Source organism: Rattus rattus, chromosome 6 (genome assembly GCF_011064425.1).
Source record: "Rattus rattus isolate New Zealand chromosome 6, Rrattus_CSIRO_v1, whole genome shotgun sequence".
In the NCBI taxonomy this organism is placed as follows: domain Eukaryota; kingdom Metazoa; phylum Chordata; class Mammalia; order Rodentia; family Muridae; genus Rattus; species Rattus rattus.
In genome coordinates, this window is record NC_046159.1 from 22,216,656 (window position 1) to 22,240,497 (window position 23,842).

General features: G+C 46.9%; 1 protein-coding gene across 1 annotated transcript in view; it reads right to left on the minus strand.

The window, feature by feature from the left end:
- Positions 1 to 703: 703 nt before the first annotated feature.
- Vwf (von Willebrand factor) overlaps positions 704 to 23,842 on the minus strand; it is a 124,702-nt gene continuing 101,563 nt past the window's right edge. Inside the window, 12 exon segments of the mRNA XM_032906594.1 lie at positions 704 to 898; positions 1,330 to 1,427; positions 3,039 to 3,078; positions 3,541 to 3,669; positions 4,343 to 4,441; positions 10,345 to 10,461; positions 10,905 to 10,945; positions 11,635 to 11,815; positions 15,894 to 16,004; positions 20,005 to 20,154; positions 20,813 to 21,018; positions 22,317 to 22,421. Coding sequence (XP_032762485.1) covers positions 710 to 898; positions 1,330 to 1,427; positions 3,039 to 3,078; positions 3,541 to 3,669; positions 4,343 to 4,441; positions 10,345 to 10,461; positions 10,905 to 10,945; positions 11,635 to 11,815; positions 15,894 to 16,004; positions 20,005 to 20,154; positions 20,813 to 21,018; positions 22,317 to 22,421 — 1,466 coding nt within the window. The 3' untranslated portion in view covers positions 704 to 709.

The window sequence follows — 23,842 nt, forward strand, 5'->3', positions numbered from 1 at the left end:
AGGAAACTGAGTCTGAAAGCCAGATAGGACTTCTTGGAGACTGTACACTTGGGTGAGGGCCATAGGTAGCGTCCAGATCTGACCTGAGCCTAGAGCTCATCTGCTATGGCTGAGCCTGTGATGGAAGCTGGCTTTTCCACCTGGTGGCCTCCTACCTACAGGTACCTACTTCCTATTAGGACTGGGGACCACTATGCACATAGATTTCTCATCCTTCTTCATAATGTCATCATTCACGCTGACAGCAGGAGCTGATTTCCAGAGCCCACCTCTATGCCATGCATAGAAGCAGCCTGACTGAGAGATTTGAGAACCGGGTGTTCTTAAGGATACATTTACAGGTTCAGAACCACCAGGCTAAGTTTCTGGAAAGACATCTTCACCCTGTGCCTTTCCACCCAGAGGATACTATAATTCCACTGCTTCCTGGATACTAGATGGCCTCAGCCTCCAGACACTGGGCTAGGAGTATTTGTAGAGGAACCATGTGCTTTGTCCCCTAAAACCAGCCTCAGACCTCCGAGTTTAGGTCATGGCTGTCATCTGGGACTTGAGACACAGTCCACCACCAGCCTTGGTTAAGAGGAGAACTTGGCCTTTATTGTGGGCCCAGGAGGGCACAAAGGGCAGGATGCACAGGGGAAGGTTCTCTGGCTTGGTCAGGCCACAGCATGGGCAGCAGTAGGAGTCTGCCGTAGCTGCCCAGGCCTCACTTGCCACAATTCCGAGGAGAACATCTGCATTGCATGGCGTTGATGACCTCGTGGTGCACAACTGAGCCATTGGTGCAGAGCAAGGGCACACGCATGCGCTCTGTACTTGAGGGCCAGCAGCAGGAGCACTGTTCCTGCAGATCCTCGATGTCAATGGAGTACACAGCTTTGCTGGCGCACTTTCCCTGTAATACAGCAGAGGGATGAGACATCACAATGCTAGATGGGGCAGTGGGATTCTGGGACAACCTGCATCCATCTTCCTCCTGCCTTACCCAGAGATACCTGGGAGAGCTGGCCTTCTAAAGGTAGATCTCAGAAAACCGTGAACCTCCTTTCTCAAATTACTACACATACCCAACCTCTCTGGCTAATATTTCTACACACGCTGATCCTGAATCCCTATTTTCCATAAACAACTCCCCAGTCTCTTTACAGATCTGTTCTGGTCTTACTCTGGGCTCAATCAGCTCTACTCACTAAGTGAAACATTTACTTTAAAAGCGATGCTTACAGTCCCTTGTATCTCTCTTCCTTCTGACTTTTCCAGATCCTTCTAGATGACAACTAATGAGGCTTAGCTTTTCGCACCCAGTTCTTGAAGTCACAGCTTTACCTGGCAATAGTGAATGTCCACTTCCTCTTGCGACTTACAATCTCCCACTTTGATATACTGCACCTTGGCTGTGATGTCTTTGCAATCGGGCTCCTCACCTGTAGAATAGGTGAGAGAAGAAACTGGAGGGTTGACTAGCTGGGGTTCTGTAGAACACTTTCCATGTCCAGTGCCTTCACTAAGTTGGAAATGCTCCTCTTCCCATAACAACTAACCAAACAGTTGCAGGATAGGGAACTAAGTTCTTCAAGCTCAACTCTGCTGCTCCTGACTCCTCAGACGCAGAGATGTCATTGCTACTGTGCTTAACTCACTTAACAGTACAATTCTAATTGCAGAAGGAGCCTAGGTTGACTGTGTTTTTGTCATATAGACAGACAACACTTGCTTTTATATCATTTTAAATTTCATGGCCAGAGCAATCATGTCATACTGTAACTATAACTAATGGACAATGGAGTAGCCACTAAACAGAATTAATATCAGTTTATTCATATATTTGGCCAAGAAGGCAAATGTCATGGGCACATTCATTTCCTCTGCAGAGGCTTCCTAAGAAGCTTTGTGCAACTGTCTTATTGAGACTTGCTCCTTCCACATTCACCGTCATGAGATTCTTTGTCTACAGTGGCCTTCACAGCTGGAGCTCTGCTTGACCCACTGCCAAGTCTAAGGTCTAACACCAGCTCACCACTCTGCTCTGAGTCATGATGGTTTTCTATGCTGGCACGGCTCCAAACCTATGCCGGCCCTATAGACACATTAGCCTGCCTCCCAACTGCAGATGAATTCCATCTTAATCATTTTAATCAGAAAGTCTTCCAAGTGCACAAGAGAGTGAATTTGGAGCCAATGTGCAATATTCTCCTGATGTAGATTTCAATTCTTGAACCTAGCTTATTTTCCTTATAAAAAATCTTACAGCCTCCTGAACATATTGGCCAGTGAAGTGTCTTTATTGCTGGTTTTGTATATCACAGCTTCTTAACCAGATCCCAAGAACAGTATCATCTCTAATGGTTTCCTGAAATAGCATTCTTAAACCCTTCTAAGGGAAATTTGGAAAGAAGCGCTCTCAGGGTGTGTCATCCTGCTGTTCAGGGATGGCCATCACTGGGCTGTCATAGCCGACCATCAAGGAAAGAAGAAATGACTGAAGGAATTCAGGCTTTTACTCTTCTCTATCTACAACCATGAGTCTATGAATCTAAAATGACCATAAACAAACTAAACTTAAAAAAAAATTAGTCTAAGCAAGAAATTCATGACTTGTGCTCATGAACACAAAAATAGATAGGGCAGATATTGTCTGGTACACTTCCCCAAAACCACCCACCACTCTGCCAATTAGAGCCATCAGCACTGGGTAAGTACAAAGTCAAGAAGGACCAAGGTTGATAAAAACTTGGAAGAGCCTCATGATGCTCCCTCGTGATAGATATAGAAGCAGTTAAAGAGTCTAAGGCGCATAGGAGATAAGAGAAGGAGCAGGAAAAACATATGAAGTGATTGCTTCAGTGTGATTGATAGATTTGAGCAGGAAACAGGCTAAGGACAATCAGGAAGAAAAGGGAGTTGACTGAATGGATGAACATAATGACCAACTCATACTAAAGAACTAGTTTTCTGGAATAAAGTTGATTTTGAACAGTGGTGCCTGGCCTTGGTCTAATGGACATGGAACTATAAGCTCTTAGTAATGGACTTACACGTGTCACAGCAGGTGTCTGGAATTTTCATGATTTTACCCTTAAAAAAAAAAAAGAAAGAAAAAGAAAGGAAGTATATACAAGATCAGGCACAAATAATTCAACATGGACAAGTTCTCGCATCATATGAATTCCTGGCTCTGAACTCAGAATTCGGGGCTAAAATCCCCAAATGTAAACTGCTTTCCCATCACAATTGTGAGACAACTGAACACCCCACCTGAACCAGAGTGGTCAGAAACTTCACTCCCAGAAAAAAATGAAATGGGGTCAATGTCCTGCCTCCCTGTTCAAAGATCATGGCTTCCCTCCAGCAGCACCCTATGTCTCAGAGAACTCTCTCTTCTTCACCATTTCATTGATTCCTCAACTAGGACAGATATCTGTCTTGGATACTGTGAGATTGCATAAGAGCTGGGCTGGATATTGCACAGAATGCCATCACAGAGCCAAACAGTGAGACCTTCGAGACACAGGCAGGATCTGAACGGCAACTACTCACTCCTTCAGCCAGACACTTGCGTTCATCGAATGGTGGGCAGCCCGTGACCCTCTTCTCCCAAATGTACTCCCCTCTCTCGTTGACCCTGCACAGATGACTGTCACAGCCATCCTGGAATGTCTCATCTTGCTGAAAAGACAGAGGAGAGTGGGTAGAACAAATGTCATGATATTGTTTGGATTGCAAAGCTACCGTCAGCCACGGCCTTGACTCTTTTTGAACTGCTAAAACAACAGAGAACTATGGAAGAAGGGTGAGACCGTATGTAACACCCCCGCCCCCACTCAGAGTATAGACTAGAGTTAGAGTCTTGCCTCCATAACTTATGTGTTATAAAGAGAGCTACAGAAACATAAAAAGTCCTCAGACTACTCTGACCATGGAAGTACTTTTGAGATGGAGACACTGTAACAGTAAACTGACTAATTGAAATATGAGACAAGGCACCATCTCTCGGATAGTTCCAGAAGTCATAGGTGGATCTGCTCACCCCGGTTGCTTGTCTAGTCCCATAGCCTCAAAGCTACAGAAGATCTCATCCAAATCATGAGGCCATACCCCAACTATATACTTGTCAGGAAGAGCAGAATTTCAAGGCAATCAGAAAGGAAACACTGCTGCCTTCCACAAGCTGCCTACCCTTTCTTTAGAAAATGAAGTGTGAAAAGAAACCAACAATGACCCCGAAATAGTCCTTCTACTTAAAGAAAAGGCCCCTCCCCAAGAGAAATACCCCCAACCCCTTTAGGAAGAAGCCAGACAGCGGTGTGAGAGGGAACTCCTGAGTTCGGTTTGTGCCCACCTTCAGGGTCATGACCCGGCCTCCTCTCAGCTGAATAGTGCAAGCCGTAGGCAGGCACCGGCCACAGCATTCGCTCTGACTCTTCTCCTCCCGATAGCCCTGTGTCCAGGAAAGACAGCAGCCGTGGTTAACTTCCCAGAGCGTCTCAGTTATAAGCTGGCTCACCTCGCTGACTTCTTACCTCTGCTACCCGACAGTTCCTCCCAGCAGACATCCTACTGGAACTAGACTTTGCCAGGCCTCACTCCTCCTTCTGACATTTCTTTCCTCCACGTATGTGCGTCTCACTCAAGCTGTATCACTCTGCTTACTAAAATGGATGTCTCAGCAGCTAACTGGACTTGTTCTTGTCGAGGGGAATCCAGGCTCAGTTCCCAGCATCCACAGTATCATTACCTCAGCGGTCACCAGGCATGCTCACAGAACACATACACACAGGTATGAGCCGGCAAAATGCTCATACCCATAACGTAAAATTTTTAAATCTTAAAAATAAATAGTAAGCTTAAGCAACACCTCACAGAAGAAATAGGCAGTACATATATACGTTGCCCTAAACCTTTGTCAACTGAGAAACACACATTTAATATAATCTAGGATGGAATCCCACAACAGAAAGGAGGAGGAGGAGGAGGAGGAGGAGGAGGAGGGGAAGGAGGAAGAGGAGGAGGAAGAGGGGGAGGAGAAGAGGAGGAGGAAGAGAAGGAGGAAGAGGAGGATGAGGAAGAGGAGGAAGAAGATGAGGATGAGGAAGAGGAGGAAGAAGAGGAGGAGGAGGAGAAAGAGAAAGGAGAGAGGAGGAGGAAGAGGAGGATGAGGAAGAGGAGGAGGAAGAGGAAGGGGAGGATGAAGGAGGAGGAAGAGGAGGAGGAAGAGGATGAGGAAGAGGAGGAGGAGGAAGAGGAGGAGGAGGAAGAGGAGGAGGAGGAGGAGGAGGAGGAGGAGGAGGAGGAGGGGAGGAAGAGGAGGAGGAGGAAGAGGCAGAGGAGGAGGAGGAAGAGGAGGAGTAGGGGAGGAAGAGGAGGATAACAACAACAAGATACTTAGCAAAACCAAGCATTGTTAAGAAGTTTACTAGAACCCTGACACTAGGAAGCTCTCCCTGATCATCAAGTAAGCCCCGAGGCATGTATGTATCCAGCAGCTGGGGCATTAGCTCAGAACTTGATGGTAGCTCAGGATAAGAGCCCTTCATTCATATCGGCACTGGGAAAAGCAGCAGCTTGCAGGGAGCAGGACTTTGCTGTTTTGCAAAATGCTGTCACATTCAGGAGACGCCATAAGATTGCCAACGTCTTATTTCGCAGAGCAAACATACTTTAAACACTTTTAACAAGATAAGAAAAAAAATAAAAATGCTACCATCGACTGCCCCATCATTTCATAAAAACCAAAGCTCTTACTCCCCTCTTTCCCCTATAAAAGATGGTACTCTCAAAACGTAAAATGTCAATGGGTTTGGTAGGAGCTGAGAAGGTAACTCAGGCAGGAACGAGCAAGCATGAAGACCCGAGCCCAACCCCTAGCATCCACATCAGGGTAATCATGCGTGCTTGCAATCGCAGTACTGGAGAGGAGGCAGGAGAGCCCAGGGCTCATTGGCCAGGCAGCCTAGCCTAACTGGTGAGGTCACAGTGAGAGGCCATATCTCAAAAACAGGATGGACAGCTGGCCTCTGGCTTTTACATGCACATGCGCGCACACACAGATACACACACACACACACACACACACACACACACACAGAGGGGGCAGGCGATGGTGAAGAAGGGAGGGAGGGGAGAACCTAGAAATAAATAAGTAAACGATGTATTCGGTCCTGTGGGACGCCAACCCTTGCCATTCTTGCTGTAATTTGGCCACCTGTAGTGATCACTGAACTGGAGCCATTCTCTAGGGCCCAGAGGACCTGGGACAAAATCAATAACACTCTAAGTATAGTGTGCTATAACTCTAGCATTCAAGAAGCCACGGCATGAAAATGTAAGTTTTAGGCTGACCTGAGCTACACTGTAAGACTTTATCTTGTAACACAGGTTGAGAGACGGCCTCTAATCAATCAGGTTTAGCATCCAGATGGATGTCTCTGCCAACAGGACGGGCCAGCGTCGGTAAGCTTGCCCAGAAGTGAATTTAAGCAATTTGCTCCTCGTAAATCAACCTATGAACTTGATGTGCCTTCTGGGGGTTGGACATAAGGACGGAGCTCCACACAGAGACAGGGAGCCCGGGCCCCGGGCCAGAAGCACCACTTTGAAATGATGCTGTTGGATTTTTGAAGATCGTGAGGCAGTGTTTCAATCGTGAGGTTGAGACTGTTTTTACGATGCACCATTCCTGGAAGGCACGCAAGCAAGGAAAATCAGAGGGGAAGAAACAAGGTGGGCCGAGCACTGAAGGAATGTGAATGATTGGTTCTGAGTCAAGGGAAGAACTAAAGCACAGCTTCCCTCAGGCCGATGTCAGGGGAGCCCGCCTTTGGGCATTGCTAGTGGGTGTTAGAAGAGCATAGGAAACTGTCCTGAGACAGAGAGTGAACAGTTCTCTACCCACGAGTCGAGGAAATCCTGGGAGGGGAGAAGCGGCTATGAGAGGAAGGGGCAGGAAGCAGCCAAAAGGACAATGGATGACACTCACACACAGGGAGGCACAGCTCAGTCAGGAATAGAAAAAGCAAAGAGGACTATGAGGGCCAACAGAACAGAAAGGAACAGACAAGGGAGTGGAGAATAAGGAAGCCATGTTTTTCAGGAACAGTGTGGCTTGGAGATGGGAAGGGTTATGCATTAGCACGGGAGTGCGTAAAAGAAACAGGCACCTTTCTCTCCCAATACCCCAAATAGCTATGCCCCACCCCCACCTCCACCCCCACCCCCACCCGACTCTTGTGTTTGAATGCTTGACCCATGTAGAGTGGCACTATTGGGAGGTGTGGCCTTGTTAAAGTATGTCACTGTGGGGGTATGCTTTGAGTTCTTACACACACACACACACACTCTCTCTCTCTCTCTCTCTCTCTCTCTCTCTCTCTCTCTCTCTCTCTCTCTCTCTCTCTCTCTCTCAAGTTACACCCAGCGAGGCTCACATTCCTTGCTGCCTGTGAATCAAGATGTAGAACTCTCAGCTCCTCCATCGCCATGTCTGCCTGCAGGCTACCATGCTTCCTGTCATGATGATAATGGACTAAACCTCTGAAACCGTAAGCCAGACTCAGTTAAATGTTGTCCTTCCTAAGAGTTGCTGTGGTCATGGTGTCTCTTCACAGCAGTAAAACCCTAAGATACCTGCCTAAGTACAGCTGGATACCCAGTCGGAGGAGCCCACTTTTCTCTCACCGATGGCTCAAGTTTCCAGCCAGCCCCTAACATCCCTGCTACAGCCAGTGAGTCCTCATTTACAGCCATTTTAGCTCTGTTCCCTCTGTTCCACCTTTTCCCAAAGCTCCGCATTGCTAACCACACCCCTGGGAACCCCTTCAGCTGTCTCCCTGCGCATGCCCTTCAGTCAGGCCCCGCCTCCTTCTCTGACTTCTACTTCTATCTGTTGGCTGTTCACTATCCTCCGTCATGGACATTTATATTCCACATTCAACTCATTGTGGAGGGTCAGTTGAACAGCCCACAGCAGGATGGCCTCTCTTCCCCGCGATTTCCTTACGTTCGCTGTCAAGCTTCGTCCATCTCTACCACGCGTCAGCACAAACTACCTTGTTCTGATCTCCATGGGAGGTGATGCTAAACACTGTGTATCTGGTGAAGACATCAAACAGGTCTACCTAGATGCCACTCACTTCGGTTGCCCCGTCCCCAGAGCCGTACTGAGGTCCTCCATGGTCAAGCAGTATCAAAGCCAGTTAAAGATGCTGACCTACAATAGGCAAGCTTGAAAAGTAGACCAAAGGCAGGCTAACCTATGGCTTCTGAATAGGGGTGCACTGCTTTAGCAAGATGTAAGAGTGCTGGCGAACTGAAAGGAATACTGTAGAACAAAATAGACATGCATTTTAAATATGTACAGCACCTTCTGGGGGCAGAGGGAGTGACATACCATCTGAACGCTAGAGGGCGCTGCTACGGAGAGGCTAACAGACCTCCCTTACCATGTAGGCTACAGCTCCACCCCACCCCCAGCTCAGCTTCCAGAGGACAGGGGTGGGAATCTCCGCATCTGTTTCCTCACCGCCTGGAATGCCAGTCAGTGGACAACGAAGGTGAAGGAAGTCGAAGGAAGTCGCATAGAATTGCAGACAGCCTTATTCTACTCCATATTGAGGGCCTGGGGTGTGGGAGGGGGAGTTGTTTTACACTCACTTGGAAAACCCCTAAAACATCTGCTGCCATTTTGCAAAGAAAGAATCTGTATTTAACTGGTTTTTTGCATCACAGCGTACTCTCTCTCAATTGAATCGGGTTACCAGAAAGAGCTGTGTCTCCTATAGGGCCATCTACTCCACGGACATTTGTTAAGCCTTGCTTTGACCTTGACACGGTATAAATGCCATGGAAAACACAGGTATGGATTACTTCTCCCTTATTTGGACAAAAGTCGGAAGTGCCCACATGAGCTCTCAGCTCCCACCTTGTTCCTTGTTCTGTCCCTATCCTTCCCAGGAGTCACCTGCCCTGTGCCCTACTCACAGGGCCCCTTACTGCCTACCACTCTACCTATGGCTTTGTGAAGCCCATGAGGAAATGCCCCCTCCTGATGCCACCTGAGATAAAGCAATTCTGCCTCTAGCTTACAGGAAGCTTACCTACTACCAATGTATTGTCTAAAACAACCAAAGTGCTTGTGATGCTAATTAATTAATTAATTAATTAATAAAAATAAAGACCAAACACAAAGGGTAGCTGCAGGGAGAATTAAGGTCTCTTCAGTCATTTAGATCCCATCAGCCTTTGTGAGAATTAGAATATCCCTGTTAGGTAGGACTAAGAGTCAAATTAAAACAATAACATCACACCCCTTAAATATATATAATTTTGTGTCAATTAAAATTGTTAAAATTAAGAGTAAAATAAACTATACTACTAAATTATGATGCACTGATCTTTTCTCATCTGTTAAACTAAAAAGTATCCAGTTGTCAGAATGTACCTTAAGAATGTGTCTAGAGGGGTTGGGGATTTAGCTCAGTGGTAGAGCGCTTGCCTAGCAAGCACAAGGCCCTGGGTTCGGTCCCCAGCTCCAAAAAAAAAGAAAAGAAAAGAAAAAAAAAGAATGTGTCTAGAACGAGCAAGAATCACAACTTGACACAAAAAAAAGAAAGAAACAATAAATGTGTGTCCATGTATCCATGTGTGCATGTATGAGCGCAGGCATTCACATTCCACACACCACATAAAAAGTCAGAGGACAATTGCTACTTTTCCATGATTTTAGAGAAACGGTCCCTTAATTGCCCACCACCCTGCATGCCAGGAACTCTCCCATCTCTGCCCCCTACCACTCTGTAGGAACAGCAATGAGACTGTAGGCATGTTCTACTGCACTCAGCTTTATCTGAGTTCCTGGGATTCGAACTCAGATCCTCATGTTTGCACAGAAAGTGCTTTACCCACTGAGCCATCTCCCCAGCCTCCTGCTGAGCTATTGAGATGACTAACAATTGAACGTCTAACAGTGAAAAGTAGATTAAATGCATTGGGGCACATGCGTTTAGAAGATGAAGATCGTGTAGAGTCTCAGACATTGCGAAGGGTCTCACAAGTATTTCGAGTTTGGTGGTAATGTTTCTTAAAACATGATTTTAAAGATACAGAGTTGTGAGCATAGCATCAAAAGCCTTGGAAGTACTGTGCTTAGTTTTAAAACACAAGAAGAAAATGCAGAAAACGTGTAAGACTAAATGGTAGTTGTTTCTGAGGGATACGATTTGAGTCGGTGTCCTGACAGCTGTCAGATATTGCCCATAATCAGAACTAAGGCAAGATTTAAGGAACCCAGCGAGGTCCTGTTGCTTGGCTTCCACAGCGACCTCAGTCCCTCAGATCCTCTCTTACCATGGGGCAGGCCTCACAGGTGGTCTTTCTGCACTCCAGCTTGAATCTGAAGATGGCTCCTCTCTGAACAATGCAACGGCAGGTCGTGCATAAGTCAACCATCACACTCTTCCCGGGCTGAAAACAGAACCAGAGTCAGTTTCCCAAAGTCCAGAGACTCCTCCAGCCTCATCCCCCTCAGGCAGCCATCCACTGAGATGTACCCTCTGCTTCTGGTGGCCATTCTCTTCTGCCCCCTACCTTAAAATATGGAGAGTGTAAGAGAGATGGTCAGACAGTGGGAGAGGTGTTCGATGGAAATGTGCTCTGTGACCGTGATGTGATTCTATGTGTACAAAAGGCACGGTCATATGCTTGGGGTATGGGCCAGGATCTGAGTGCAGGGCAGCCAGTCCATGCCCTGAAGAGTGAGAAGGGTGGCCCCAGCGTGGCTAGGAGACTGGCAATCCCTAGGAGTGGTTAGATGAAGTCCCCGGCTTCCCTGCGTTTCCATCTTAGATTGATCTACCTCCTCTTCCCACAGAACCCCCAACCCATCTCACCGCTTATCTCCAACTTACCCCAATGATGGTGCCATTGAGCAGGCAGGCCTCCACAGGCTCTGGGGAACAAAGGAACACGTGAGCATAGACACACCCTCCCCAAACCTGATACCCTTACCACATGCTGGCCTCCCTCTCCTGTCTCCGGAAAGTTCCCCACATCTTACCCCAGGGTGTTATGAGTTTCCTGCTTGGGCCCCAGTGGCCTCTCTTTCTCTTTCAACCAATATATCAGAACTGTCCAACACCTCACTACCCATCCTAATGGGAGACGGGCCTCTGGGGCACTAATTAGCTGAATGCATGTCTTTAAGATGAATGGGTGAGTTGTCCTTTGGGCTTGCAAAAAAATAGAATTTATGACTGAGTATCACTGTTTGTCTATCTATCTGCCAGCAGTGTTCAGGGGTGGCAATGCCTTTCCCTGTGTGAAACAATATTGTCCTACTGAAAACACAGACTCCAGAGTCAGAGAAACCTGGCCCAAGGAGGGTCTACCACTCACTCAGTCAGTATCAAGAAGATTACACAAGAGAATAGTTTTTAAAAAAAAACTATCACTGGGCTCAGAGCCAGGCACAGTGGCCTGCAGAAAGCTACCATTGCCTCTTGTCTGTTTTCTCACAACTGCATAGGAACTGATTTTTATTGTGCCCATTCTCTGAGTTGTTAAATAGGCAAACAAGTCAGGGGTCTGGAGAGGAAAGAGCCCTGAAGGCAAGCGCGGGGGCCTGCCAGCCTGACTCACCACAGTGACAGCTGGGACAGCATGCTGAGGTCTCACAGTTCAGCTGGAAGCCCGTGGGACAGGTAGGGACAGCCAGCTGTGGGCAGGAGATGTTCCTCTGCTGCACAAACACTGCATCCTCCACGCGGACACACTCATTGATGAGGCAGGGGTTCTCAGGAACAGCCCACTGAGACCCAACCTACAGAGTACAAAGGCCGTCAGAGGTGCCAGGGAAGACACAGCCTAACATCTTATGGCCGTGTGCTGCTGGGAAATTCTTTGGATTCTGAAAGTAAGTTCTCATTCAAATTGAAATGACAGGGTAATATCTACTGAGGGAATGGCAGGGGTTATCACAATAAGTCTGGGTCTAAGTTACCCTGACCAGATCCTAGCCCAGAGTCATATACCCCCTACCCCACTATTGTTAACCAGAGTAGTTCCATGGAGAAGCCGAGGGAGATGCTCCCTGTCATCCTTAGCATTGGCTCTGAGATGATCCGAGAAATTAAGGACACTTCCAGCAGCAGTGTGGGCTGGCATAAAACTGAGACAAAGAGGAACCCCCCCCCCTTCAACCTGTTGCTTCTCCACCTTGTACAGGGAAATCAGAAGATTGCAGAGAGCTAGGAATCCTGGCCCCCAAACCCTGGGGATCTGCAAACTGCTCCAGAACACTCTGAGTCTGCAGATGATTAGCCTGGCCTGAAAGTGCCGGCCCCTATGGTGCTGTGTCTTGCTGCTCTATAACGGCAAAGAAAACTGAGAGTCGAATTGGGGTTCAGAAAAATATGAAGGGGATACACATCTGTCATCCTAGCTCTCCAGAGACTCAGGCAGAAGGATCATGAAATCAAGACCAAGCTAGGATGTATAGATAGATTCTGTCAATGAAAGGAAGAAAAGGAAAAGGAGGAAGAGAGGGTGGGAGGGAAGAAGAAAAGAGAGGAGAAAGGCAAACCACCAAGAGGTTCAACCTGGAAACCCTATTACAATGAGTACTACCTTGCTGGATAGTACCCAGATTCTATGAGGCTACCTTCTGCTTTCCTCAGGCTCTGACCCATTTCTCCCAACTCTTGTTCACCATTCTTTATACAGATGTGATGTAGAATGTGCCAGACACTTGCAACAGTTCTCTTTGCCTCTCACCACTTGCTAAGTTTTGGCCATGGGATTCATTAAGGGGACCTTTCCCCCTTCCACCTCTAAATAATTCCTGATGTGATCCCAGTGCCAAAGCCCCAGTGGACACGCAAGTCTTATAGGTAAGGTCAAGACCTGAGCTGAGAGCAAGCAGCTGACATGACCTCAGAGCATGCAAACACTGTTGTGGGTTAGAGCTGCGTGAGCCATGCTGGAGATGAAGCAGGAGTAGGAGGACTGAGTGTCATGGGGACCAGCACTTGATCCCTTAGATGGAGCAGCCTCTGCTCTGAGCTAGCCCTGGGCTTGGGGACTAGAGAGTGGGCATAACAAAACCTGCCTTGATCAAGGATAAACGGGAAGCAGAAGAACTCAAAGTGGGGGTTGGGGATTTAGCTCAGTGGTAGGCGCTTGCCTAGGAAGCGCAAGGCCCTGGGTTCGGTCCCCAGCTCGAAAAAAAAGAACCAAAAAAAAAAAAAAAAAACTCAAAGTGTTTGAGGCGGGACACACAGACAGAAAATCCACAGGTAACTGAATCATGAAGAGGCAGTAGACATCTAGATGGGGAAACTAACTAACCTCAGTTACCCCTGAAGAGGGCAAAGACATATGTAGGAGATGACCCTGTAAGGACAAGATACAACTTTTCCTTTCTCTCTCTAAGACAGAGTATATTTGTCTTGCTTGAAGGAGACAAAGGGAAGGACCTATATGGGCACCATTCACTCTTCCAACCCTGCCTCTGACGATCTATGGGATCATCAACTCATCCTTCCTAACTGGAGGAAAAGAATTGTTCTTATTCTGACATCAGAAATGCAATTATCTAGGAGACAACCCTCTGTGGTTAGCAAAATGGCTGAACATGGCATGGTGATACACACCTGTAATCCCAACACTCGAGAGGCTGAGGCGGGGTCATGAGTTTGAAGACAGCCTGGGGTATATGGTAAAAGTAATGTCTCCAGAAAAGTGAGGAGACAGCTCTTGTTTGCTGCTTATATTTGGGCTATGTCCAGCTTTCGTCAGAGAAGCTTCCCATTGGAGCAGGTGGAAGTTTAATGCAGATGCCCTTAACTGGCCAAAGTGCCAAGATTAATGACAGTGGAGAGCTCAGCTCTAAATGAGACAGTTAAAGCACCCCTCCAATGCTCAGGGATCATCACAGAAGAAGGACAGAAAGAACGTGAGATCCAGAGGACTGGGAGATGCACACCAAAACAATGACACCTTCTGAACATAACATGCTGTTGTGCTTAGATCTCACAGCAGCTGAGACCATCTGCACAAAATCAGCACAGTATTGGGCCCCTCAAAGCCTCATCATGGATTGGGGATAAACTTGTATGGCAATTTCCTCCCAGATACAGCTTTTATCTGGAAGGGAGGTCTTTAAGGATCAGAATGTTGTAAGAGGAGGCAAAACATTTCATCCCACAGGGAAACTCTTTAAACTCAGGAAATAAGCAACTCAGAAGTCTTCAGGAAGTTTCTGAAACTGACCAGAATCACTAGGCCAAAGTTACATAAGCAGTAATGACTGCTCAGAGACACCCTCAGACTATCTGAGCTGGCTAAAAGAAGCTAAGAAGATCTGAGTTGCCTGTAAGAGGTAGACACCAGGGGGTAGGGATTTAGCTCAGCGGTAGAGCGCTTGCCTAGCAAGCGCAAGGCCCTGGGTTCGATCCCCAGCTCCGAAAAAAAGAAAAGAAAAAAAAAAGAGGTAGACACCAAGCAAGCTGCACGGAAATGTCTCAGACCAACTGAACTACCTAGATAGGACACTCTCCAACCCACTCAGCTGCCTGTAGGCTGTGGGGTGAGCTCCAAGTTTCCTGCTTTTGTTAGCTGTCACTGATGCTGGGGTGAGCTTTGCTGATTCAGCTGCCTTTAAAATATTCCTGCTTCTGCAAGTAACCCCTCACTATATTCCATTAATCCCAATAAAGCTCATTGGTTCACCGAGCTAAAATTTGGTGTCCATACTTTGGTCGGCCATTGGTTTTCATTCTTGAGTTAATAGATAATGGTTCATATCTCTCCAGAAATAGGGTCACAGAAGAAAGCCCTTGAAGCTTCATACTCCCTAAGGGGCCATGGGCAATTAGTAACTGTAGGGGGAGGGGTGTCCTTCTCTCTAGGGTTGTAGCTACTGATAGGCCGGCAGCTGGTGTTCTAATAAATAACATCCCATCAATACTAGGGACAGAAACTCTAATTAACCTCAGTAAAACACACACACACACACACACACACAGAGACAGAGACAGAGACAGAGACAGAGACAGAGACAGAGACATGAAAATAGGAGGGAGGCATATTAAGAAGGGCTCCAGTGGGGGAGGGGAGAGGAGCGATGAGAACAAGACATGAAACTGACTAAAATTCATTATATAAATGTATGGACCTGTCAAAGAATAACAATAAAAATAATAACTTAAGGAAAATGGCTTGATTCACCATCAAAAGTGACTACCTGGGGATCACAGAAGACAGCTGACTATTCTGCTCTGAGGTATAGGATGGAATTCTGCAGGCCAGAGGAGACAGGAAAGAACAAGAGAAAGGGGCCCACAGCATAACAAAACACTAAATCTAGGCCTACAAATACAGCTGAGGAACTTTATGAATAGACTGGTTCCTTGAATTTTAAGTTTCTCCATTTCTCCCAGACCACCAGAAAAGTTTCTACTGCAGTTAATGTAAAAGTTCAAGGCCTGAGCCAAGGCAGTATAGAACAGTGCTTGTCGCCCGTGTAGCCTGATAGACCACCAGCTATACAGGATGATGAGGCCACACCCCTTAACCAACCACTGAGCGACTGTATGACCTCAGAATCACCATGAACAGGAGGTTTAAGTCCCTGGGAGTTTACAGATCTCTCAGGGAAGCCACTAGGCTTCTCCTTAAATCCACAAAATGGGAAGTCTGGGACAGCCTTAACTAGTTCCTAAGGGGTAAAGGAATCCCACAGCTGGGATTCAAACCAATAGCTGTTTACACTCCCTGTAGAGAAAGCAAAATATGGGGGCAGCAGGGTACACAAAGGTTGGCACTGATGAACTGCAAAATGAACTCCCAGGCTGGAGGGAAGAACCCTCTTCTCCTTCCTCCCTGTGACCCAGACCTACGCTCTTCCAGGTAGAGAGGGAATCACCCCGCGGTGAGCCAGCCACCACCTTGCAAGCAGACGGCAGGCATTTTCCACAGCACTCCCCTTCGTGGAGAACATAAGAAAAACCCTGAAAAACAAAAACAGCACAATGTAAGCTAGACCAGCAACTGAGAAACAGGTGCCTCACAAGACAGTTGTGCTGGATATTTTCATCTCTGCTGTTCACCAGCCATGAGTCCTAAGCTAGGTCTTCACAGGCTAAAGAAATCAATCCTCCCAGAAGATTCCACGTTGAGACTAATATCTAATCCAGGTGAATATTTAAGACAGTCCAGGGTCCAGTTAGATGCACCTAATGAACCTGACCTCTGCCATGGACAAACTAGGGCTGCTTGTTGACTGCAGGGAACTCTCAGGACGCCTAGGATCTAATCTTTGCATGCAGGCAAGGACCTGCACAAATGAGTATCTTGATTCTAGCACTGCCCAGCATGTGTAATGCTTTATCTCTTAAAAGTCCCCTAAATTACCATGTTATTCCCCAAGCCTGTGCTACTACTGTGTGTTGGTAGAAAATTTTGGAGGAAGAGCCTGTTTGGATCATTGAGGGTATTCCTTGGAAGGAGAATTTTGGACCCTAGCCTGTCTCTGCACCCTCCCCCCACCTCTCCCCTCTTCCGGCCACCATGAGATGAGCATCTTTGTTACACAACATACTCACCATTGTGATATTCTGCCCCACTACAGCCTGGAAAGCCAGAGATTGAGTAGCCACAGACTGAAACGATGGACCAAAATTACCCTTTCCTCTAGGTTGATGTTCTTAAGTACTTTGTCACAGCAAAGGAAAAGTGACTATCACACTAATCTGCAGAGGTGAGAGCCCTTCATAGTTACCTCATAGTTTAAATAGTATAGCATCTATTACCAAAAAAAAAAAAAAAAAAATGAGGTGAGCAAATGACAGAGTCTGACTTTCCCCCAGAGAACCAAACAGGGGAGGCCAGCAACCTGGGAGTTTGTCAGTCCATCTTGCTTCTAGAAGAGCCTCTGTATGGCCAAAGTATTAAGGACTTAAATTAAGAGGCTAGACGGAAGGCTCAGTGGTTAAGAGGACCCAAGTTTTATTCTCTGCACCCACATGGTGGCTCAAAACCATAAATACCTTCAGTTATAGGGGACTCAATGCCCTCTCCTGGCCTATGTGGCCACAAGGAATGTATGTGGTGCACACACATAGATCATATACATAAAATAAAAATAAACAAAACCATTTTTAAGAAAACTTAGATTACAACCCTAAAATCATGTGCAAAGAATGAAAATGACAGTGTAGCTGAGTCTGGAGCTAAGGACAAAGAACTCAGAACAAGGCTTTATCCGGGGGCTGTGTCCTTAAGCGAGAAGGAATAACTAGCTGATCTGGATGGCATAGATGCCAAGCATGTGTGGTTCCCCAGGCACACCCAGGAGCTGTGTCAAATCTGAAGAGGCAGCAACGCTGCCTTCCCTAGAGGAGTGCAACCACCCCAGAGACCCAGCTCGAGGTCATATCGTCTCCATGGGACTCACTGGCATCCCTACCCACGTCACAGCAGTGCGCAGTGAGCTGTCCCTAGCCTTTTATCAACTGAGACTCAAGTCACTTAGTGTGCATAGATGAGGTTCAGGGTGCTATGGGGGAGCTGACAAACTAGGATAGTGTACTATATTCACCTTCCACTACAAAACGGGACATTCCAAATGTCAGGAAAGAAGTAGAGACCTCAGGGACACCTGAGGAGAGTTAACCAATGCCTTGAGACATCTGGTATACCTCCCTGAAGTCTCTCTAAAAGTGCTGAGTCATCCGGATAGATACATTCCTTTATCCTTTTGATGCACCTCACACTGTCAATATTACAAATAATTCTTAGCTACCTTGATCCCAGAGACCCACTGGCTTCTCATGCCCAGATGCCCAAGCCATGTTACAGAATTTCCCTTTCTGAAATCTCTCCCCCAATAATCCCAAAAAAGCAAACCAAAATCAACATTTTCATCATCCCTTGTCTTTTCCATTATTCCACTAAACACTCTAGCTTACATGTATGTTGACACCCTTGTCAGACCCTTCACCTTACTCTCTTTCCCATCCTGTTTTCACCAGCTTTCAAATTAAGAAAAGTGAGTCTAATATCCACCCAACCTGCAGACATTTGCCACTGAAAAGAAAATGTCTTAGCAGGACAATCCTAGAACCATGATTACCATTACTGACATGCAGAGGGAAGATATGGAATTCTGGTCCCTTGGCCACTGCTGAGGCTATCTGAGGGCCATATGATAAAGACCTTGTCATTCTTCCCAGGACTACATGAGCCTGTGCATCCTGAGGATATTAGTTACTTCTATGTAGTTGTGACCAAAGTTCCCCCTGGCAGAATAAGAAGCAGGGGGGCAAGGAAGCCTCAAAGACACCTCCAATTCTTCCAGGTAGGCCCTACTTTCTAAAATGTCTACCACCATACAAATGGCCCTACCACCTAGGGATCAAACATTCAACACAGAAGTCTATAAAGGCATTTCATACTGAAACCATAAAATTCGAGGTTTCAGTTACACTGGCCTAGAATGGGCCCTGGGCTCTAAGTCAGACATTATTGACCTAAGTCAGACCTGTACCTTATTGACACTTCAGTCAACAATGGGTCACATGTATGACAGAGGCTGCATAAAATTATAATGGAAACAGTCATGGTGGTACATGCCTGCAATCCTAGGACTCATGAGGCTGAGACAGGAGGATCACAGGTTTGAGCCCAGCCTGGGCTTCATGATGAAACATGTCTCAGAAAACAACAAGCAAATAGATTATAATGGCGCTAAAAAAAAAAAAAAACAATTCCTGTCTACTAGGATCCTCCAACATCACTCTCACTATTTGATAGCAAGTTACTGCCATTTCTGCCAATGGTCAGTGGAATGAAGTGGGGACCAAAGGATTTTTAAAGCTGGGTGTTCCCAAGAAGGCCTTTGTGGTTTCCACAGCATCCTCTCCCAAAGACATCAGTAGCTGCACACATCCCACTGTAGGTAGGACAGCAGGTAAGCAGAATGGCTCTCCCAAAGCCCACATTTCTGCCATCATTCACACACCCGAGACAGCTCCAAGGGTGAAGCCTTCCCCACCATCAATTCTGAGAGCAGCAACCGCAGGTTGTATGCTGGGCAGTTCTGCTTTAACATGGCTGTCTGTCCATTACACTGTAGTGATGACACAGGGTTTAGCCTGTGAGCCTTATTTGACCCGTGGTTCTCCCTAAAGATAGATGCTCCCTTCTTCTAGAGTCTGAGCAGTCCTCAGCTAGAACAGAGTAGCTTAGGGGAAGGCAAGCGCACATTAAATTTGGGGAGCGCAGGTCACGTGTTCTAGGCCGAAAATGATAAACATGGTCTGAAAATCACCAGTCTGTATGGAAGCAGTCATGCACTGCAAAAGGAACAATCACGGAACGACTCAGTGTGTGTGTCTGATTTAGATTAGCTGCAGTGGTGTCTGAGGGTGGGAGAGAGAACAGAAATAGAGACAATGATTCACCATGACTCTGCTCAAACCAGTATGGACTTAAAGCCATACAACAGCCATACCCCAGAAGGGGGCATGGCCACCTTTTGCTCTCACTTCTTTTCTTTTACCCAACCTGCTGTGCCTTGCATCTGAACATTGTTGTGTTGAAGGCTTGGTCCTCATGCACCAGTGTTCAGAAGTGGGTCTTTAGGAGGTAATTGGGTCATGAGGGCTCCAACTTTATCAGTGGATTAAACCATGGGGTGTTTAGCTTAACTGGATATTAGAAGGCATGAAAACTTTAGGAAACACAGCCTAGTTAGAAGAAATCCCTTGAAAGGTCTATGCTATATTCTCACTCATTCTCATATTCATATTCATATTCTCTCTCTTCCCTTCCCCCCACTCTCTTGCTCTCTCAATCTCTCTTTTCCTTTTCTTCTCATCCTCTTACCCTCTCCCTTTTAATATAGATAGGTATGTAGATACTTAAATAATCTTCCTCTCTCCTTCTCTCACCCCAACACCCTCCCTCTCTTCCCTACCCTACAGCACCCAACCCTCGTGCCTTACTTACTGGCTGACAGCTGTCTTCACAGGGCTTCTGAGAGCATTGAGCCACACGCAGGCCCACAACAGTGTCCTCCATGTCGGTGCAGGTGCATGTGTCACAGCCCTCCTCCCAGAACTGGCCCACAGGGTAGATGGTGCCTCGGTGGACACAAACCTGGTGACACAAGGTTTCTGAGGATAAACTCATTGGGGTTGTTTAATCACATGTTAGTGGCATCCTTGGTATAGAAGGTGCTTAGGGCATGAGCAGCAATATCCCTGCCCTCCCTGAATCAGTCACGGTGGATCGCTCCTCTTTTAGACTGGTATTTGTATCTTACTGTTTGGGATTTCTAGACTAATACAATACACGCTAACAAGATCAGAAGTGGGGACTGTGTTCTACACACATGCAGTGCACCAAACATAACACAAGTTTGTTAAAACACAGTAGTAACTTGTATGTGGGCGTGGATGGGAAGGCGGGAGGGATGAATACTTGGATTCATGGATGCATGGATGGGTTTATGGATGAACCGGCAGCAATGAGCAAATGGTTAAACTGGTAAATACTCTCTAAATAATCCTTGTGACCACAATATCTCTTTGGCTAACCTTGTCAAAGCCATACACTGACTGTAACCTCAACATCTAGCCATTATTAGCACATAGTAGGTATACTGTCAATACCTCCTGAGTTAATGAAATTCCCATGTGAGTGAGATGCAATACTGACTGCCCACCTACCTATCCACCTCACCCTTGGTTCGGGAAAGAGGGCTGAGAAGTTCAAATCTTCTATGACAAACAACGAATGAGCCATCAGTACCTACCTTGTCAGGGAGACAGGTGGTTGTGGTGCAGCCACAGTCATTGGTGGTGGCCGAGGCCAGGTAGCCAAGTGGGCAGCTCAGCGTGGAGTTGACACAGCTGCAAGCGCATTCATACTCATCACAGCACTGGGTCTTCCGAAGGGTGGGTATCCGGTGAGGGGGGCAGGAGGGTGGGGACACTCTCTTGCACTCTTCTTTCCTGCAGGCTGGGGTGAATACAGGTGACACCCTCAGTCCTGACACACTGAGGACTGTCCTTCACTTGTGCTCCTAAGTGCATGGCTGTGGCAGAGCCTTGGACCCAGAATAATAAGTCAGACATACACACACACCCAGCTCGGCGGCTAGAGGGCATTTAGAATACCAAAAAACGGTCATTCTTCCAAAGGCAGCATCAATGAAGAGAAAAGCAGGGTTGGGAATCCATATAGAGACAGGGAGGCTGCTCAGCCCCTGTACTAGCGTCCCCACCAAGACAAGGCAGGATCCTCCCAGCTACTGACTCCGAGCAATACCATATACAGAATCCCTATGGGATCTAGGCAGACCTTGGCTGGCATAGCAGGTTACACAATCCTACCCCCACCTCAGTACCTCAAACATCACCTCCCGATCTTACCATCCAGCAACGCAAAAATGAAAGGTGATCCACAGTGCTGTCCCAACCACGGTGTTTCCAACTGCCTTATGATGTGCTCCCTCCACCCCCCAAAGTCTGCATCAAGGAAATCAAGTGAGATCCCAAAGTAGGCATCCAAGAGCACCCCGGTCTTGAAATGGACCCTAGGTAACCACAGAGCTCCATACCTTTCTGTGCCTATCTCTAGCCCACCTCTGTACTAAAAGCGATTTTTATGATTAAACATATAAACCCACAGAGGAAAGCACCCTACTAAGTTTAAAGACAAGGCCCAGCAATGAAGACAAGCAAGGCACCATGCCATCCCCTCGGTGGCAGAGCGGACAAGGGGGGCAAATAACTAGAGGGTTTGCAATCTAACTGTCTGAGCCTCTACAGCTGCTTTCTGTGTGTCTGTTTGCTCGATATTATTATAGATATTTTGTCTACATGTGTATCTGTGCAACACATGCATGTCTGGTGCCTGCAGAGGCCAGAAAGCAGGGAGGGGCGGATCCCCTGGAACTGGAATTACAAACAGTTGTGAGATACCACGTGGATGCTAGGAATTGAACCTGGGTCCTCTAGAAGAGGAGTCAGTGCTCCTAACCACTGAGCTGCTTCTCCATCACCCTTATCTGTGTCTCAATGTACCCCCAAAATTGGCATGGCTGCAGCTGGGTCCACACAGGTAGACCTGCAGCAGAGATAGCCAGAGCAGTCAGAGGACTCAATTAAGTATGACCTTAAGCCTTCTTTCCAAGCGTACCCTAGACCTAGGTTCAGATAGCTGGAGACATGAAACTGTCGTGATCACCTAAACAGAAGAGGACTTCCCAAGGCTGGGAGACAGTGACCCCACGTTCTCTCCCACGGTGACCTTACCACAGGTAAAGGTGGGTCTGCATTCTCCAGGGTTGGTCAGGGTTGGCTGGAGTCCTCCTTCACACGGAGGCACTGGAGGCAAGTTGCAGCTGACCAGGTCACACACTGAGGTTCAAGAAAAAAGAGGTGCATGCAGGTTTGCTGAGGTTACTCTCCTGTTGCTTGTCAGGGAGAGCTGAATGCTCTCTCCTGCGGAGTGACACCAATAGAGGTGGAGGGAGGTTAGAATTGAGAGAGGGGTGGCACATTAGATGGATGGTGAATGGACAGATGAATGGATAGGAATGAATGAAAGGAAGGGAAGGAGGGAGGGAGAAAGGATGTGGATAGGAAAGAAGGAAGATTGATGAATAGACAGATGATAGATAGATGATAGATAGATAGATAGATAGATAGATAGATAGATAGATAGATAGATAGATGCATGATAGATACATACATACATGCATAGATACATATATACATACATATATAGATACACACATACACACATGCATAGATAGATGGACAGACAGACAGATAGATACATAGATAGATAGATAGATAGATACATACATACATACATACATACGTGCATAGATAGATAAGATAGACAGACAGACAGACAGATAGATCATGGATGACAGATGTCAAGTTGCCTTCACACTGACTATGCTCCTAAGTACATTATCATTTGCAAAGGCTTGCAGCTTTCAGCTAAGTCTGAAACCTCTAGACCTCAGTTTCCCCTTCTGTACACTGGAAACTTACCAGGTTACCCCAAGTTACTTACCAGGTTAGCCCAAGGAGTTTATGAACTAATGAAAGTGCAGTGCCTGGCATATTACAGAAATTTAAATGTGTCTAAAAGCTGGAAGACTGGACCTAAATGACCACCACCACCACCAGTTTTCTCTACTGCCAATATTCAGGGGCCTGATAAATCTGTTCTCAAACCAGACTGAACCCCCTGTATGAGTTGTGTTGATATCTGATAAATTTCAGCAGCATAAATCAACTTCCTAGACTCCCGGCTTCCTTTCCAGCTCCTTAGCCTCTCCCGTGGTCTATCCACTCTCTTTTGAAGATCTGCCTTTGGAGAATGAATTAATAAACACACTTGATGGACAGGGATGAGAATGTCATTAGCGCCCTGTCACCCAGCAGCCTGACCTTCTCTGAACCCCCTGAGTCACACTGTCAACACACATGCAACAGTTTGCTGAAGTCCTGAGTGTGGCCTCCCCATGGTGAGTATCCTCAGAATCTTACCGGAAACGTCTTCTGGTAGTATGACATTTTCGTCAGCAAATCTCTGTAGCTCCAGCAAGCACCCCACCAAGCTACCATTGCCCTTACGCCTCGCATTTGAAGCTATTTTTTTAGAAGCTGGCTTTTGGGAGTGTTTTTCTTTTAATCCAGCCAGCCCTTTCCTACCTTCTTTTGCCCACCCTGTGACTAAGAGAGTGTACTGGAGTACCTGTGGTCTGACCCACGTGGGGCCGGACTGGGCTCTGGACCCTGGAGGGATTTGCTGAGTAGACACA